The sequence below is a fragment of the Nicotiana attenuata genome, chromosome 6, assembly GCF_001879085.1.
Source record: "Nicotiana attenuata strain UT chromosome 6, NIATTr2, whole genome shotgun sequence".
NCBI classification, from domain to species: domain Eukaryota; kingdom Viridiplantae; phylum Streptophyta; class Magnoliopsida; order Solanales; family Solanaceae; genus Nicotiana; species Nicotiana attenuata.
In genome coordinates this window covers 2,201,662-2,219,326 of record NC_031994.1, presented here as the reverse complement: position 1 = coordinate 2,219,326, position 17,665 = coordinate 2,201,662, and the positions used below count along the sequence as shown (strand labels likewise).

The window sequence follows — 17,665 nt, the reverse complement described above, 5'->3', positions numbered from 1 at the left end:
TACTTTCATATCTATGTATTTATGTTAGTTAACTGAGCCCCGATGTGATTGGGTACGGAACGATGTATTAAACGTTATAACCGAGTCTTCATGGACCAGGTATGAAATGATGAGTTAGTTAATTATTACCGATCCCGATGAGGCCAGGTATGAATAATGTGCTATGAGGTATCACCGAGCCCAACAAGGTCGGGTATGGAATAACGTGTTAACGTGATATCACCAAATTCCTTTGAGATCGGACACAACCCAGACCCCTGAGGCCGGGTACAAAGTGATGAAAGCATGAGACTTTACAGAGTCCTCCTCAAGGCTGAGTATGATATGACATGATATGCCCGAAAGAGCGGCTGAATAATACTATAATGTATATTTAATGCATAGCCCCAATGAGTGGATTCACTTTGTCTTTACAACACTTGCATGCACATATGGTCCATGGTTTTCGTATGTTACGTCCTCGATGGCTTGTCTTCGGTATTCAAGTTGAAGTTGTGTACTCATACCTCTTGTGTTATGTTTTCGGTTTACATATACATTATCAACTTTACATACTCAGTATATCTTTCGTACCGATACCCTTTTCATTTGGGCAATGTGTTCATGCCCACAGGTATAGCTAGGCTCGGTGACGTCCCTCGGTGTTTATTTTAGCGGTTGGCTGCTGCACTCAACTATTCCGGAGTAGTTGTTCAGAAGTCAATAGGTACTGAAGTGTGTGTTCTAGTCATTTTGGGTACGGTGGGGCCTTGTCCCGAGTTGTATGTATGCGTTATATTTTGACACTCTTAGAGGCTTGCAGACTAGTGTTCGGATGTACGTGAAAGTTGGTGATGACTTTGTTGGAAATAATTGTATATATAAATATAATGTTAAGATTTCTTCCACGGTTAGTTTTTACCCTTTTAAGTCTTCACATGATCGTTGGGGGCCATTTGGCCCAGATTTCATGTTGAAGGGGCCTAAGTATAGATGTTAGTTCGCATGGGCCTTCGAGCATCGTGTGTTCGTCGCACCTCCTGAGGTTGGAGTATGACACCACCTCTAGGTTGCTTGACCCCTACCTCTACCTGGTTTTGCGGGGGGTAGAGCAACCGATTCCGGAATCATGGCACGAGTACCCTATTGTGGCATACTGCTCTGAAGTCTGGGCCAGTACCTCCCGATATGTCCCATACCTCAACACTTAACGCGCTCTCTTTATTGACGTGGTTGTTGAATTTGGGACTAACCCTGACAGTCTAAATAACTCTGAATCAATGGTGCACTGATCGGAGCTGAAGGTGCACCGTAGGCTAGATACTCAAGATGAGACTCATAGTAACCACGACTGCCCGAAGCACCATGTGATACCAGAAGAGCTGACTAAATTGGCATAATAGGATGTCCTCTACTAAATGAACCCTTGCCTCCAAATGAGGCACAACTGAAACCACCAAAATGATGAGGCCACTTCTCAGATGTCGCATCTCTACCCTGACCACGAATCCTCTCAGTCCGCCTAGCTATCTGCACAACTCGAGTGAAAGAAATATCATCCTCAGTCTCTATATCAATATCCTGATGCCATAAGTAAGGTCATCTATAAATCTTTGCACCCTCTCCTTCTCAGTAGCGATCAAAATAACTGCATGGCGAGATAAATCCACGAATTTGGTCTGATACTGGTAACAGTCATGCTACCCTGTTGTAGGTGATCAAACTGACTGCGGAAGTCTTCTCTTTGAGTGAAGGGGGTGAACTTCTCCAAGAATAGCTATGAGAATTGAGCCCAAGTGAGAGGAGGTGAACTTACTGGTTTGCCCCAAACATACTCCTGCCTCCACCTTTTGGCAAAGCTATGCATCTGAAACACTACGAAGTCGACTCCATTAGACTCCACTATACCTATGTTGCGCAACGGTCCAAAAAATCCTGGGGATCCTCAGAAGATGTACCACCAAAGTGAATGGGATACAACTTGGTGAACTTGTCCAACCTCTTCAACCCCTCGGACGACATTACGGGTCCTTCCCCGGACTGAGTAGCAATAATAGGTTGAACTACACCAACTGGAGGAACTGTTAGATACTCGTTATCCATTTGCTCTGGAGTGTGAGTAGCAGGAGTCTGGGCTCCTCCTCCAGCCTGAGAGACGGTTGGTGCCATAGAAAATACACCAGCCTGGGCCACACTCTCCATAAGGCCAACTAGGCAAACTAGGGCGTCCTAAAGAATACACCAGCATGAGCCACACTCTCCATAAGCCAACCAGGTAGACTAGGGTGTCCTGAAGTACTGGGATAGCAATGAACTCCTCTGGAACCTGAGCTTGGTCCAAGGGCTCGGCCGAAACAGGGATCTCCTCCTCCTGCTCGATCAGAGTCTCTGTAACATGTGCTGTCGCGCGTGCTCTAGGCTGAGCTCTGCCTCTCCCTCGGGCTCTACCTCGGCCCCAGCCTCTTTCCCTGGTAATGGTTGTAGCCTGGGGCTTCGGCTCCTGATTAATTGTGGATGTTGTACGTGTCCTCACCATCTGTGAGAGATTAAGAGAAGAATGATTCAAACTTCAGCGATAGAATAAAGTCGCACGATAGAGAAAGAAAGAAGTATAATTTCCTAAAGCCTTATAGCCTCTAGAAGATAAGTACAGACTTCCCCGAACCGATCGTCAAGATTCTACTAAGCTTGCTCATGACTCGTGAGACTTAGGCAACCTAGTCCTCTGATACTAACTTGTCACACCCCGAAACCCCAACCACGAGGTCGTGATGGCGCCTAATATCCACTTGCTAGGCAAGCCAACATTAGTTACAAAATTATTCATTTTAACAATTTTAAAAGCATATTAATGAGAAGATAAAGTTGTAGAACTTTAAAATACATAATGAAATCCATACACATTGTCTAGCCTAAACCCAACATCTGGTGTCATGAGTACATGAGTTGCTAAAAGTACTACAAACAAGGGCTGAAATAAACATACAATTGTATGAATGAAATAAACAGTATGAAAGATAAGATGGGGACTTCAGAGTCTGCGAACGTCGAGCAGCTCTACCTCAAGTCTCCGGATACAGACAGTTCGGAAAGTGACGGTAGGCTATAATTACGTATTTTAGTCTCTTATTGCACTCTAATTTACTGCACTTTAATTGAGTTTGAGGTTTAACCGCTAGTGTTTTGCACTAATTGTATGTCTTATGCCTTGTAGGAGTGATTCCGAGCTATGTAGATGTTATGGAACGAATTCGAGCTATTTGGAAGAAGTCTGAGTAAAATTCCAAGGGATTAAGCCGGGATCGCATTCGGGGGTCGAGAACCACATCTAGATATCAAAAAGTCAAGAAAAAGCCGGACTTTGAGAATTTTCCACAGTTGCGGTGCGTGGAGCGGCGCATGGGGTGCCTCGGCTGTTCATTTTTCCTACTGCCTTCAATTTACACACTCCCTGATAAACTCCACTAGCACACTGCGTGGCGCGTCTCCCCATGCGGCGCGCCTCTGCATTTTTTACAGAGTCACAATCCTATTTCGGCTAGGAGAAGGTTGTTTCGTTTGGGCCCGACCCTACTTAGTATAAATACGTGTAAAAACGTTATTTTGAGGACTTTTGACACATCTAAGACCTAAGGAAGCTAAGGAGGAGGTGGAGAAGCAAAAGCACAAGGATTTCATCATTCAATCCTCACTCAAGACACGAGTTTGGATCGTTTTATATTTTTCTATACTTTAAACATACTTGTGATGAATTGCTCCATATCCATGGAGTAGTTCCCTTTAGGGTTTGATGGATTTGGTGTATTGATATTTGTTTGTGGATATTAACTCTAGTTTTATGTATTGAAGTGTTTTGGATGATTTAATCATTGCATCTATATTCACTAGTTCATGTAATCGAGAGAGGCATAACTTGTGATATCTTTGCATTATATTATTGGTTGAGTTCATTAATTCTTCTTAGTAATTGAAAGAGGCTAGTTGAATCATTGATTAAACCTAGTAAGAAGAATAATCGAAAGAGGTTTTCTTAAAGACCAATCCACTACGCATTCTTGCATATCTTCACCGAGCTTAAATTGGTTCATCTTGTGAGGTTGAGACTTAATCGAGAGAGGAGTTTCTACTAAATGTTTGAACTAATAATTGAGTGAATTCGAGAGAATCACTTGAACATTAGAAGTGAATTATCTAAAGTTAGATCCCAAACAATTATCTTGCACCTATCCTATCAAAACCCTATTTTCTCCCATTTATAACCTTCTTTGCTTGCTTCTTGTTCGATTGTCATTAGTCAATAACCGTAGATTCTTAGTTAATTGTAGTTTTTAATCACGTAATTCTCAACTGTTTATCATCTTGGATAGCAATCTAGCTACAAACTATGGTAATACTGTTTAACTCTGATCCCTGTGGATACGATATTATATTATACTATATTCGAGTAGCGAGCATATTTAAGTGTATGTTTTGTGCTAGTTAGAAAGCCTTTACTGAACGCCGCTGGGACCAATACCAGAATCTGCACAAGAAGTGCAGAAGTGTAATACGAGTACAACCGGTCCCATGTACTCCATAAGTGCCAAACCTAACCTCGACGAAGTAGTGACGAGGCTATAATAAGGCACTCACTATAAACATGTACGAGTATAAGTAAAAAAATAGCACAATGGAGAAACAAGGATTAACATGAAAACCGGAACAGAAAGTACATAACAGAGAGTCCCTGAATATGATCTACGCTCAGATTCACAATACAACACTAATACGGGATCAACAATCAAGAACAATCATAATATATCTTCTCCATTGTGGCGTGCAACCCGATCCAATATATATATATATATATATATATATATATATATATATATATATATATATATATATATATATTGCGGCGTGCTACCCAATCCAAAATAACATATCAATATCCGTTGCGGCGTGCAACCCGATCCCAAATACAACATCAATATCGTTGCAGCGTGAAACCGATCCCAAACAACATATCAATATCCGTTACGGCATACAACCCGATCCCAAATACAACATCAATACTATTGTGGCATGCAACCCAATCCTAAATATATAACATAAATATACAAATCTACAATCAACTACGGCGTATCTCACAATAAAACGCAATAAGGGAATAAACAAATAAAGACATAATACAGATAAAAACAACTATCTAGCAACATACTAAAATATAAGGCAAGTAAAGGCAGTCAATAAATGAAAACACGGAGGCATATAGAAAATTAAGGCATGTAACGAATGAAAGCATGAATTTAACAAGTAAAGAAAAGTAACAACATGAAATAAATGAAGGCATGAAGTAATTGAAAACAAACAACTAAATATCCCACCCAAACGCTTAACTCATGACAACATATATACACTCGTCACCTTACAAATACGCCGTCCCCACACATAAGTCAAGTAGCGAATAGACCAATCAAGTCCTAATTCTCTCAAGTCAAGGTTAACCACGACACTTACTTCTTTCTGCAACCAAGTCGATAATCAACCATGGATATTCCTTTCGAACAAGCCTCCACACCAACTGAATCTAACCAATTATCGTCCAAACAATTCAAAACAAGCTTTAGAAACTACCCATGAATGAAAAGGGTTCAATTTTAATCATTTTATAAAAAAATCAACAAAAGTCAACCCTAGGCCCTCTTGGTCGAAATCCGATATTCGGACCAATCTTGATTAACCCTTCACCCCCGAGACCTATTATGTAATTTGCTTCAAAATCTGACCTCGATTTGAAGTCTAAATCTCAGTTTTACTAAATTTCTAAATTCTACCTACCTTGGAATTCATGGATTTGATGATAAATTTATGAAAAAATAACTAATATTTATTGAAAACTAGTTAAAGTTGCTTACAACTGAATTTGGAAAGAAAATCCTCTTCAAAAATCGCCTATAGAGTATTTAGGGTTGAAAATGGTGTAAAATGAGCTAAGTCCCAACCTTCCCAACTTTTACCCAGCTGCAGACTTGTTTGCAAGTGCGAGCGACTGATCGCAAATGCAATTAGTGCCACGGACATGCAAGAATCATAAATGCGAGCTAAATTTTGCAAATGCGAAGCTGCTCCACCTAGCACAATATCGCAGATGTGACACCAAGACCGCAAAAGTGATCCCATACCAGATCGTAACAGTGAACAGTTGTTCGCAAATGCGAACCCTGGACCCCAGTTCCCACTTTTCATTTGTGAGCCTAACTTGCTATTAGGTTCTTGCAAATGTAAGACCTGCAACTTGACACCAGTAACAGCTGATACTCAGCTATTCCAAATCAGTCCGCCATGCTTCTGAAACTCATCGAAGCCCCTCGGGCTCCAAATCGAACATGCACACAAGTGTAATAATATCATACAAATTCTCTTGCTACCTCCAATAATCAAAATAACATCCACTAACAAGAATCGATCATCAAAACTCAAGATTTCAACTTAAAACTCAATTTTTGCCAACTTTCATATAATGCGCTGGAACGCTCTCGGGTCACTCGGGACCCCAACCAAACGTGCGTGCAACTCCAAAAATATTACACGGACCTATCGAATTCTTCAAAACACCGATCCGAGGTCGTCTATCAAAAACGTTGACCGTGGTCAACTCTAGCCTTATTTTAAGTCAAAATTACTTTTTCCTTAAAATTTCATATGAAACTTTCTAAAAAGCGACACGGACCATGCATGCAAGTCAATAAACATCAAATGAAGCTATGAGAGGTCTCGGAGCACAAATAAAGGCTATTACTCAAAACGACCTATCGGGTTGTCACGGTTGTGTTGAAGTCTAAAATAAGTTACTTATCTTCAATATACCCCCGAATCATAAAAACATAAAAATATTAGATGTACCACCAATAGGCTCGGAGGTAAAGCAAGTCTATAAGCAACCTCATCAACTCTCACCAATAACTCAAATGGTCTAATAAATCTTGGACTCGACTTTCCCTTCTTTCTAAATCTCATCACGCCTTTCATGGGTAAAATTTTCAACAACAACAACAACATAGGTAAAATTTTGTATGTACGTCGCCTTACCCCTGCCTTATGCGGGTAGAAAGGCTGTTTCCGGTAGACCCTCGGCTCCAAGCAAGCATGAAAATCACAACTTTATAGAGAAAATATAGTAATTTAAAAGTCATGAAAGCATTAACAATAACTAGGAAGTAGAGCAACCAAAACACAGGCGATACCAGGTAGTAATAGAATTTTAAATCTTCTGCCTGCTCTAAGCTATCTGAAGTCGTTCTTGAATCAACTTCACCTGCTCCAAAGCATTACAGACCAAATTCAAACAACCTAGTCTCACCGTGCTCAAACCAACCAATAGGATAACGACATTGTCTACCGTACAAAGTCTCATAGAGAACTATCTGAATGAGGGACTGATAACTTTTATTGTAAGCAAACTCCAAGAAATGTAAGAACTGATTCAAATGGCCTCCAAAGCCAATCATACAAGCTCGCAACATATCCTCAAGAATCTGAATAGTCTGCTCGGACTGACAATCGTTTGCAGGTGATATTCTATGTTAAGCTCTACCTGTATACCCAACTCCCCCTGAACAGCTCTCCAAAAGTGAGATGTGAACTGAATGCTACGGTCTGAAATGATAGAAATAGGTACGCCATGCAAAAGAACTACCTCCGGATGTAAATCTGGGTCAACCTCTCCGAAGTATAAGTAGTCAACACCGGTATGATGTGCACGGACTTGGTTAACCTATAGCATCAAAATCCATAGTGATACCTACCACTTCCATTCTGATATAACCATCTTCTGAGTCAAACTACCTAGTTTCTAATGTTCATAGCTAAATTGCTGGCTATTTAAACACTGTGAAACATCACTAACGATGTCTTTCTTCATCCTACGCCACCAATAGTGGTGTTTCAAGTCATTATACATTTTCGTAGCACCTGGATGAACAGAATACCGTGACGTTGAGCCTCCCGAGTATCAACTCCCACATCCCATCTAACATTAGTTAATACCACTATTTTGTTATAAATTTGGAGTGATATTAGTTAATACGCATGGCTGCATATGAAATAAGTACAAGACCAAATTGTATTCTGAACTATAATCCTACTCTCGATAACCAAATGATCCCTCAAGTTCAGAGCCATCAGAGACATGCATTAGTCCATGGTTATATATAGCCTGACAGGGGTTCTGTTGGTTAAAATTTTGGGAAGATAGAAAAAAGTGAAATTTAGGATGATGGATAAAAGCAAAAATAGGATCAAGATTCGGAGGCACGATGGGTGCCTAATTGTTTTATTTTATCTGACACGATGAGTAACTAATCGTTTCATCTTGTCCCTACACAAAATTTATTATTCCGTCTATTTTATTTTATGTAGCACTATTTACTTATTAACAGATGATTAGAATGGAGTAGTTGATTCCAAAAGAATAGCATATATGTTTCAATTTAAGTGGCACATTTCATTTTAAGATTATCACTTCCAGAAAACTTTATTTCTTTTTAAAATTTCGTGTCACTTCCACATATATTGAAAATGAGGGACTATTAGATTAAGTGTGATATATTTAATTTATGAATTCAACAATTAGCAATTTTGAGAATCTTTCTAATTCACATACTCTGTGTTTTGGAATTCGTCACTTTTTTATTTTGAAGGAAACTACTGCAAACTCAATTCAATTGTATATTTGTAGGAAATATATTAAAGGACACAGTGGGCACTGAATCACCAAATTTAGGGACTATTTTCCTGCCCATACGTACATATATATGTTTTCCTAACCACGTTAGCTGATTTTGCATGTATCCTCTCCATTTTTTCCACCACACAATCTGGCCTGACCAGCCTCTTACTATCTTTGCTACTTGTCTAGTTTAATTGTCTGTCTTTTAAACAAAATAATGTACGTATTAGTGTTATATTTACTCCATGATCGGCTTCTATGCCCAGCAACTTCACCCACGATACTAATTCACTTAACAGCCTAATACTGTAATATGGCCCCCGTTACATGATCTTACCACTCAAAGTATTTGTGATATCTACATTTTTTGCATTATGTTATCCTACAACTAACTGATTGAGAAGTTTGTGTGTGTGTGTATATATATATATATATATATATATATATATATATATCACCTTCAATTTAAATTTAAGAGTGTGAATACGTACCTCCACCCCACCTCCTGAGCTCCCCGAGCTCCCTCAGGTCCATGCAGAGGCGGACCCAGGAATTTAATGCGACGAGGGCACAATATTTTGTTCAATCAGTGCCTCCTAAAGTCTTTTAGCGTTAAGGGTGCCAAGTAATTTAAATTAACCATTTTCAAGATATACATATATACATATACAAGATTTATGCCAAAGTTTACGGGGTCCGGTGACCCCTCAACATAAGCCATAGGTCCGCCTCGAGTCCATGGCCCTTACCCTATATTAAAGAGATATCATCTTGTTTAAAATGTGCATTTGCAACGCAATATATTAGTAGTGTACTGGATCCTCGGCTTGAGCCTTAACCACACATCAAATTTCCAACATATATAGATCGTCCAAACTGTGGGAACAATGGGAAGAAAGGAGAGTAGCAGCTATACATCGTGGAGTATTTAACAAAAGATATATTCCCGTAATATTTTGACCTACACAATTGAACTGTTTTTGTTTTCTAATCACGACAAGATAGTCCATCTTTCAGTTATTTTGCTATTCATTGAAAAACTTCTTATTCTTTTACAGTAGTTTTGAGTTTTGACCCTCTAGTTACCAACCAAGAACAAATCCGTCTTGATCATTAATAATAGATAAGAAATCAGTTAGTTTCAATGGTGTAATAAAGTATTCTTTGGATCTGATTATTTATTAATGGCTATGAGGCCTTCACTGTGTCGAAGACAATCTTCTAATGAGCACATGCTTGTAGGACCTCTGTGAGTACATTTCTAAGATTCCCATAAATTCAATGATTTAGATTTAAGAGAATAATTAAAAAAATTCGATATTCTGAATCTTACTTTTTCTCCTCCCAGACGAATTAAAGACATAGTTGAAGACAAAGTTTGATTGGCATGGGGCCAAAGGTTCACATGTAAGTCAATGATCTCTCACATCATCTATTATCATAAAAAGTTTAGCTCTAAATTGTATAATGTAAAGTGAAATAGGTACTTTGTTAGTTTCTTTAGTCTCTCAGGTAGATTTCGTGGCGTTTGGACACAAGAATTGTAAAATTTCAAAGAAATTGAATTTTTCAAGTGAAAATGGTATTTGAAAATTAGAGTTATGTTTGGACATGAATAAAACTTTGGGTTGTTTTTGAATTTTTGTGAGTGATCTGAGTGAAAATTTTGAAAAACTTTTTAAAAAATTTCAAATTTTGGAAAAATTCCAAAATTCATCTTCAAGTAAAAATTAAAAATTCTATTGCCAAACACCGATTTCGGAAAAAAGTGAAAATTTTTAGAAAAAAAAAAGTGAACAAAATTCTTATCCAAACAAGCTCTTCGTTTAGTAGTAGCTCTTTTCTCTTGTACAGATTTGAAATGGAATCTATCATTAGTTTTATATTTCATTATGGCAAAACGCACTCAAACCCCCTAAACTATTAGTTATTCACACTTTTAACCAAATTAAAAGCATTGGAACTGCAATTTTTAGTACAACAGGTTTAAAAGTTACTGTTAATTTGTTTAACTAACCACAATTTACATTTACTAGTACACGTTTGAGGATAATGTAAACCAAGGTATAAGTTTTCCCTGCCGACACGGTATGTTGCTCAACTAGGAACACTTTACGAAATGAACTTCCAATCGAATCAGAAGCAGAAACTCTTGATGCAAAATGAGTTCTAGAAGTAATTCTCCAATGGTGCAAAATGAGTTCTAGAAGTAATTCTCCAATGGTTCAACTGGGGTGGCAAATGGGCGGGTCGGGTCGGGTCGGGTCGGATAAGAGCGGGTCGAAACGGGTAATTTAAAAACGGATAAATTATCCGACCCGTATTTGAAACGGATAAAATGGGTTTATCCGACGGATAATATGGATATCCATATTATCCATGGCTTCTTAAATATGATTACTTATGAGAGAATTCCTAGTCTTCCAAACTTGAGGAACTTCAATTTGAGGCTTTACAATGTAAAAGTTAAACACATTAGCTATCCATTGGTTATCCATTTGGTTCACCATTTTCTAAGTGGATAATATGGTTCTTTATCCATATTAGACCCGTTTTTAAATGGTTCATTATTGCCTACGTTAGGTTGATTAAGGACATATGATGGAGTAAAGACCCGAGTGAGGACGGTTGGTGGAACTCAGACCATTTTCCAGTTATGATGGGGTTGCATCAGGGGTCAGCACTCGGCCCTTTTTTGTTTGCTCTGGTGATGAACGTACTAACGCGCCACATCCAAGGAGAGGTGCCGTGGTGCATGCTATTTGCAGATGATATTGTACTAATTGACGGGACGCGAGATGGTTTGAACGCACAATTAGAGGTATGGAGGCAAACCCTGAAATCTAAAGGTTTCAAGTTGAGCAGGACTAAGACAGAATACTTGGAGTGTAAGTTCAGTGGCGAGACTCAAGGAGGGGAAGGGAGGTGAGGCTAGACTCGCAGGTCATCCCTAGGAGAGGGAGTTTTAAGTATCTTGGGTCTATTATTCAGGGAGATGGGGAGATTGATGGAGATGTCACACATCGTATTGGAGCGGGATGGGCGAAATGGAGACTCGCTTCCGATGTTTTGTGTGACAAGAAGGTTCAAGATCGCTCTTGTCCAGAAGATGAAGGTAGCAGAGATGACAATGTTGAGATGAATGTGCGGGCACACCAAGTTAGATAGGATCAGAAATGAGATTATTCGCGACAAGGTGGGTGTGACCCCTATTGAGGACAAGATCCGGGAAGCGCAGCTCAGATGGTTTGGTCATGTGAGGAGGAGGAGCACATACGCACCAGTGAGGAGGTATAAGAGGTTGACATTGGAGGGCCTACGGAGAGGTAAAGGTAGGCCAAAGAAGAGGTGGGGTGAGGTGATTAGGCAAGGCATGGCGCAGCTTCAGCTGACCGAGGACATGACCCTTGATAGGAAGATATGGAGGTCAAGGATTAGGGTAGTAGAGTAGGTAGTCTAGAGTGTTCATAATAGTAGTGTTGGCACGCAGTCTCGCTTTCTGTTGGTAGTAGGTTTTTATGACTAACCCTTGTTTTCTTTTATTTGATCACCTTATTGTCTTGTTGTTTTTATTCTGCTTTTATATGGCTTTTTGATACTGTCCTTCTTGTCTATATATATGGTGCTTATGCTTTCCTGAGCCGAGGGTCTATTGGAAACAGTCTCTCTATCCTCACAAGGTAGGGGTAAGATCTGCGTACACACTACCCTCCCCAGACCCCACAGTGTGGGATGTTACTAGGTATGTTGTTGTTGTTGTTTTAAAATGGTTCATTATACAACCCATTTTTTGATGGATAATATGGGTGGATAAATGTATTTTTTTAACCATTTTGGCACCTCTAGGTTCAACCTCAATCTGTTTCGTCCTAAAATATAATTGCCTGCAGGCTTCACTCCTTGACCTCACAAAGAAGAGCACTCATCAACATTCCCTCAAGGTACAGCTCCCATGGTCCATCTCAGAAATAAATATACCAACAGAGTAATGAAAGGATTTAAGAAGAGATTCTTGAATGCAAGAGATTGTAGAGGATATACTGACAAACCCCATTAAGCTAAGAACTGGAAGATATTACCATCTATCCAAAAGGGACTATTTGCTTTTAAAACACTACAAAAGATCATAATCCAGCACTAAACAGAGGTACAACAAAACACTCATGGATCACTGAACGATGAGAAATGGACCGATCTATATTATAACCGCCATCTGAGGATCACTCAACTTTCCAGCTCTCTCTAGGGCAAGACATATCTAGACCACAGAGTTAAAATTCTACGTCGAATGGTTCTTACTTCTTAGATTACAAGGGAGCAGGAGCGGAAGTCACTAATACTGCCAATACAATGAATTTAAGAACTCAAGACCTGATCGAATGAAATCCAACATGGGGCAATCATCTTCTTACAGGGGGCACAACACCCCGACCAGGTGCTGCTCCACGACCTGCAGCCTGAGCCTGCAAACGAGATGTTTATAATCAGGTACATTTCTTCACGATAAGAATTACAACTCTTGAGCCAGCTAAAACACAACAAATTCTCCATAACATCACCCTCTCTTTTTTCTTGTTAAAAAGCAAATCTTCATCACATCCTCTCCACTCCCCTCCCACGCAAAAGAGAATCCCAAAAAAAATCTGGGGTAAAGGATCAAAATATACAACTCACAACCTAGAGCAACCAGCAAGGGACACGTTATAGTTTCGTGAAATAAGGGTGGGAAGAAGCAAAAGTGACAGTTGACAGCTTTCTTAAATTGGACAAAGCTACAGATAAAAAAGTTAAAGTTCCTGTAAGAAGCAAAACTAAGGAACACAGGAGAAGTAAATCAATCAATCCCCCCTTTTTTCCCCAAATCTCCTTCCCTTTCTTTGAAACAAACTTCGTATTGGCTCCACCATTTTGCAAAGTCAAACAAAGTAACTGCATATGCCCAAATTATACATGAAATTGTATGTAGCAAAAGTTCTGCTTAGTAGTTGGCATCAAACAGAAAAAGCAAGTAGAAGGAAAAGATAGAAGCAACACTCACTTTAGCTCGCATTGCAATAGCACGTCCCCGTCCAACACCAAGTGATGTACCTTTGCCCTTCAAAAGTGAAATAAAAAATAAGCAAATCACTTAAAAGAAAACAAGGATAAACCGAACAAAAGACAAATGCAACAGCAAATTACCTTAATTCTAGCTTCTAGGCGCTTGAACATGGGGGCATTTTTAAGCATATCAGGGATTATCATGAACCTGGTAGAAATTCAAGTTCAGTATATGCTCTTACCAGGAAACAGCATAAAAATGCAAAAGGAATCTGTATACCTGACTTTACTGCCTCTAATAAAAACATGCTCCAGTTGTGACACACGTCCATCCTGCATTGATCAAAATTAGAAACTAATGTCATATTTTAGAGAAAAAACCCTAGTAGATCTATAAAAAATGTTAAATTTCTTTTTCTCTGGGTAACTGGAGAAAGAACCAAATATTGCAGCTTATAAGGTGAATCGTTCATCCAACACCAAACACGCAGCAGTTGATGCAAAACAAGACTTCCTAGTATTTCGCTAGATCAGTTTCTTTCTTATTTTTCTTTAGCAAACCTTCTCCACTACACCAAGGCATATCATTAACTACCCTAAGAGTGTCAATGCAAGGACTGAAAACATCACTTTATTTTAAAAGATTGACTAAGATTTGGATGCTTTATCTAATTCATATTGATTCTTCTTTTTTCCCAATGACAATACATAATAGCCCCTTAAAGTTGTCACCATCGATTAGTTAAACACTTTAACTTTCCAAGTGATAGATAGACACTTCTAATAGTTAGAACTGTTCCTTGTTAACATCTGAGTCCACAAGATAACCTGCATAAAACTCACACTAGTTACGACTAAATAAACCAACGGCATAGTGACACATGTAAACTAGAAAAATAAATTGACACCTATTAAAAAATAAATATTATAATTGAAAAACCCAAAAAACAATAAAAACTAACCCCCACCACCTTTTCTTCTTTCCACCCCCCACTCCCTCTCTTTTTTTCTTCATCGCTAGGCAGAATGAAACATTCTCGACCCCTCCCTACCCCCCCCCCCTTTCTTCTTCTTCCTCACTAGAGACCCAAACTCCTCCCCCTCCTTTTCTTCTAGAAATACAAACCAGTGGCCAATGAAACGAGCATCAACAAGAGGAAACACTTCTTAAACAAATAGATTATGAAATTCTGAAATTTAAAACAAAAGTATTCTAAGGATTTGTAACCAGTTTTCATGTCAGAGGGTGTGGATGGGGTTTTCGGGTGGAGTTGTGGCCTGAGGTTCATCCGTTTATGGAGGTGGGAATGTGAGAGTTTTTATGGGTGGTCAACGAATTAGTGCTGACGTATTTTGTGTCAAAACTGAAGAGAGGCAGTGGATTTATGGCAGTGGCAGCAGAAAGAGTAGGAGCAACTGGTGTTTGCGTGAGGAAGATTCGTTCGTGGAGATGAATTCTTTGGGAGAGAAGGTGGAAGCATTTTGGAAAAAAAAGGAAAACACGGTGTGGGCCACAAATAAAAAATAATTTAAGCAGAAAAAAAACATAAATAAAGTCCTCATGCACTCAATTATTAGTGAGACACAACTAATTTGCCATGTCAGCACAAGGTGTTTAAAAGACACATTTGGTATAAAGAGGTGTTTATTTGGCCACTAGAAAAGTTAAAAGTGTTTAACTGATCGTTGGTGACAGTTAAAGAGGCTATCTATGTATTTCGCCTTAAAAGTTTATCAAGGACAGGGACAGCAGTGTAGGACCAACTTGGTTTTTTCCCTGTTCTGCTAATCCACTGCATAGTAAGTTGCACCTACAACAAAAAAGGAAGTGAAGAAACCAACAAAGGGGGAACTTGAGAAACAAAAACATGGGCAGCACTTCTACTACCAGCAATACACACTTGATCTAATAGAACATCAGAAAGCTAAAAAATTAGACATTGGAAGCAAGGAGTTTGTTTGGTTTATCACTATATTGAAATATTTTCTATTTCCATTCATCGCGGAAGGTGTGGTCTTTCTATCCTTTTACATTATAGTTACTGGTTAAGGTGTTTGGTATACGAAAATGAAAATATGTCTCTTGCGAATCTCCAATCATCTTCCATTAGCTAACCAGAATAGATTTCTCCAGCCCATAATTTGGTAACAAGAAAATAATCAACCTCTCTGATGAAAGTGATCGAAACCGCTTAATATGCAAACAAAAGCAGAGCGGCAGAACCTTCGGCTAAGTTTGTCTGATTTTCTAACTTCGCGACAATTTTTTGAAAATGTGATGAAAAAATTATTATAGCATAGCACCCAGAGTGCAATTAATTAGTACAACCCCAGCAATATGCATCTTAGCATACACTAGCTACATTTGAAACGAACTAAGGAAATTAACTATCCTATATGCGTGTACATTTTCACTTTTACATAAAAAGATTAAGAGAGCTAAATGACAATTTTTGAAGGCCAAGTAGAGACGGAGCCGTACAGGTGGGACCTCCAGATGGTAGTTAACCTTTTGCTGTCTCCTTTGACAAGGTAAATGTGGATACTAATCTGGTGCTGCTCCTTCCCTCAATTGAAAGTAAAATGACGAGCTTCTCCGCTCCAATGAAAGACATATGACGAGTAAAGGAGCATCAGGTCTTATTGGGATGTTTTTTCAAGCAGCACATAGTTTCAGCTGGGAGATGGATGGAGATAAGTTTTTGGGATAATGCTTGGTTGGGTCATACCGCCTCTTAAGCTACATTTTCCAGATCTTTACTGCTGGCCTGGCGGCCAACCATGCAGCATATATTGCACATTATAGCTCTACACAAGGCTGGAATATTCTTTTTAGAAGGAGTTGCAACGACCAGAAAGTGGATAGAAATGTTATAACTTCTGCACCAACTTTCCAACCAGGAAGGATTGCATCTGCTGGAAGGGCAAAAAGGATGGTATTTTCTCAGTAAAGACATGCTACTCATTATTTCTCAACTCATCAAATACAAAATCCTCTTTGCCATGCAGACAGATTCGGAGAAGCTAAAATCCCTGCAAGGTTAAATGCTTTACTTGTTTGGTAGGTAAAAATGCATGTCTAACTCAATGCAACCTAATGAATCGAGCTATTTGCGGTAGAAACCCTCTTTGTAAAGAAAAATTAGAGAAAACAAACCATTTGTTTCTTCAATGTAAGATTTACGATAAAATTGTCGGATCTATTCTTCGATCTCCTTGAGACTCAAGTGGGTTATGCCAAGAGATGTCCTAACATTCCTTCAAGGATTGGTAAAAAGGGGCTGAGTCATATTGACTCAAGACTATGGAATGCCATCTCAACAAACGTCTGATGGACCATATGGAGAGAGAGGAACTCCAGAACTTTTGAAATTGAAGACAAAATGGAAAATGTAATTAATCTTAAGTATTCTGTATTCCAATGCTTTGTTGATGGAGCAACATGACGGCTATACATAATACACAGGATGTAGAAGTCATGCTTGATTTTGTTAGGTCATGATTCAGCCAGTGACGGTAAAGTTGTCTCCGTGTGACCTATTGGCTACGAGTTCGAGCCGTGGAAGCAGCCACTATTTTTTGCATTCGGGTAGGTTCTCTATGTTACACCCTTTGGGGTGCGGCCCTTCCTCGGGCCCTGCGTGAATACGAGATGCTTTGTGCACCGGCTGCCCTTTTTATGATACAGTCGGTGAGGACTAGCTTTTGGTTGTAACTGTTTCATACCACCAACAATCACTTGATGATGGTTTCATAGATAAAATTACCTTATCAAAAAGGGTGTAACATAGACTTACAGCTGGGATGTGTTTCATTATCTTCAGTGTACTTGCCCTAAAAGAATGTTTCAGGATGCAGAAAGATGGCCATGCTGCAGATTCTCAGGTTCGGATTGAGATATCATGAGAGAAAGGAGGGGGGGAGGGAGAGAGAGAG

The 17,665-nt window shown here is 39.2% G+C and overlaps 1 protein-coding gene across 1 annotated transcript in view; it reads right to left on the bottom strand.

Annotated features, from left to right (window-relative positions):
* Positions 12,684–17,665, bottom strand: part of LOC109226472 (small nuclear ribonucleoprotein SmD3b-like) — an 8,703-nt gene continuing 3,721 nt past the window's right edge. Inside the window, exons 2-5 of the mRNA XM_019391231.1 lie at positions 14,010–14,062; positions 13,871–13,937; positions 13,728–13,784; positions 12,684–13,152 (exon numbers count right to left, since the gene is read on the bottom strand). Coding sequence (XP_019246776.1) covers positions 13,090–13,152; positions 13,728–13,784; positions 13,871–13,937; positions 14,010–14,062 — 240 coding nt within the window. The 3' untranslated portion in view covers positions 12,684–13,089. The remainder of the gene's footprint in view (positions 13,153–13,727; positions 13,785–13,870; positions 13,938–14,009; positions 14,063–17,665) is intronic.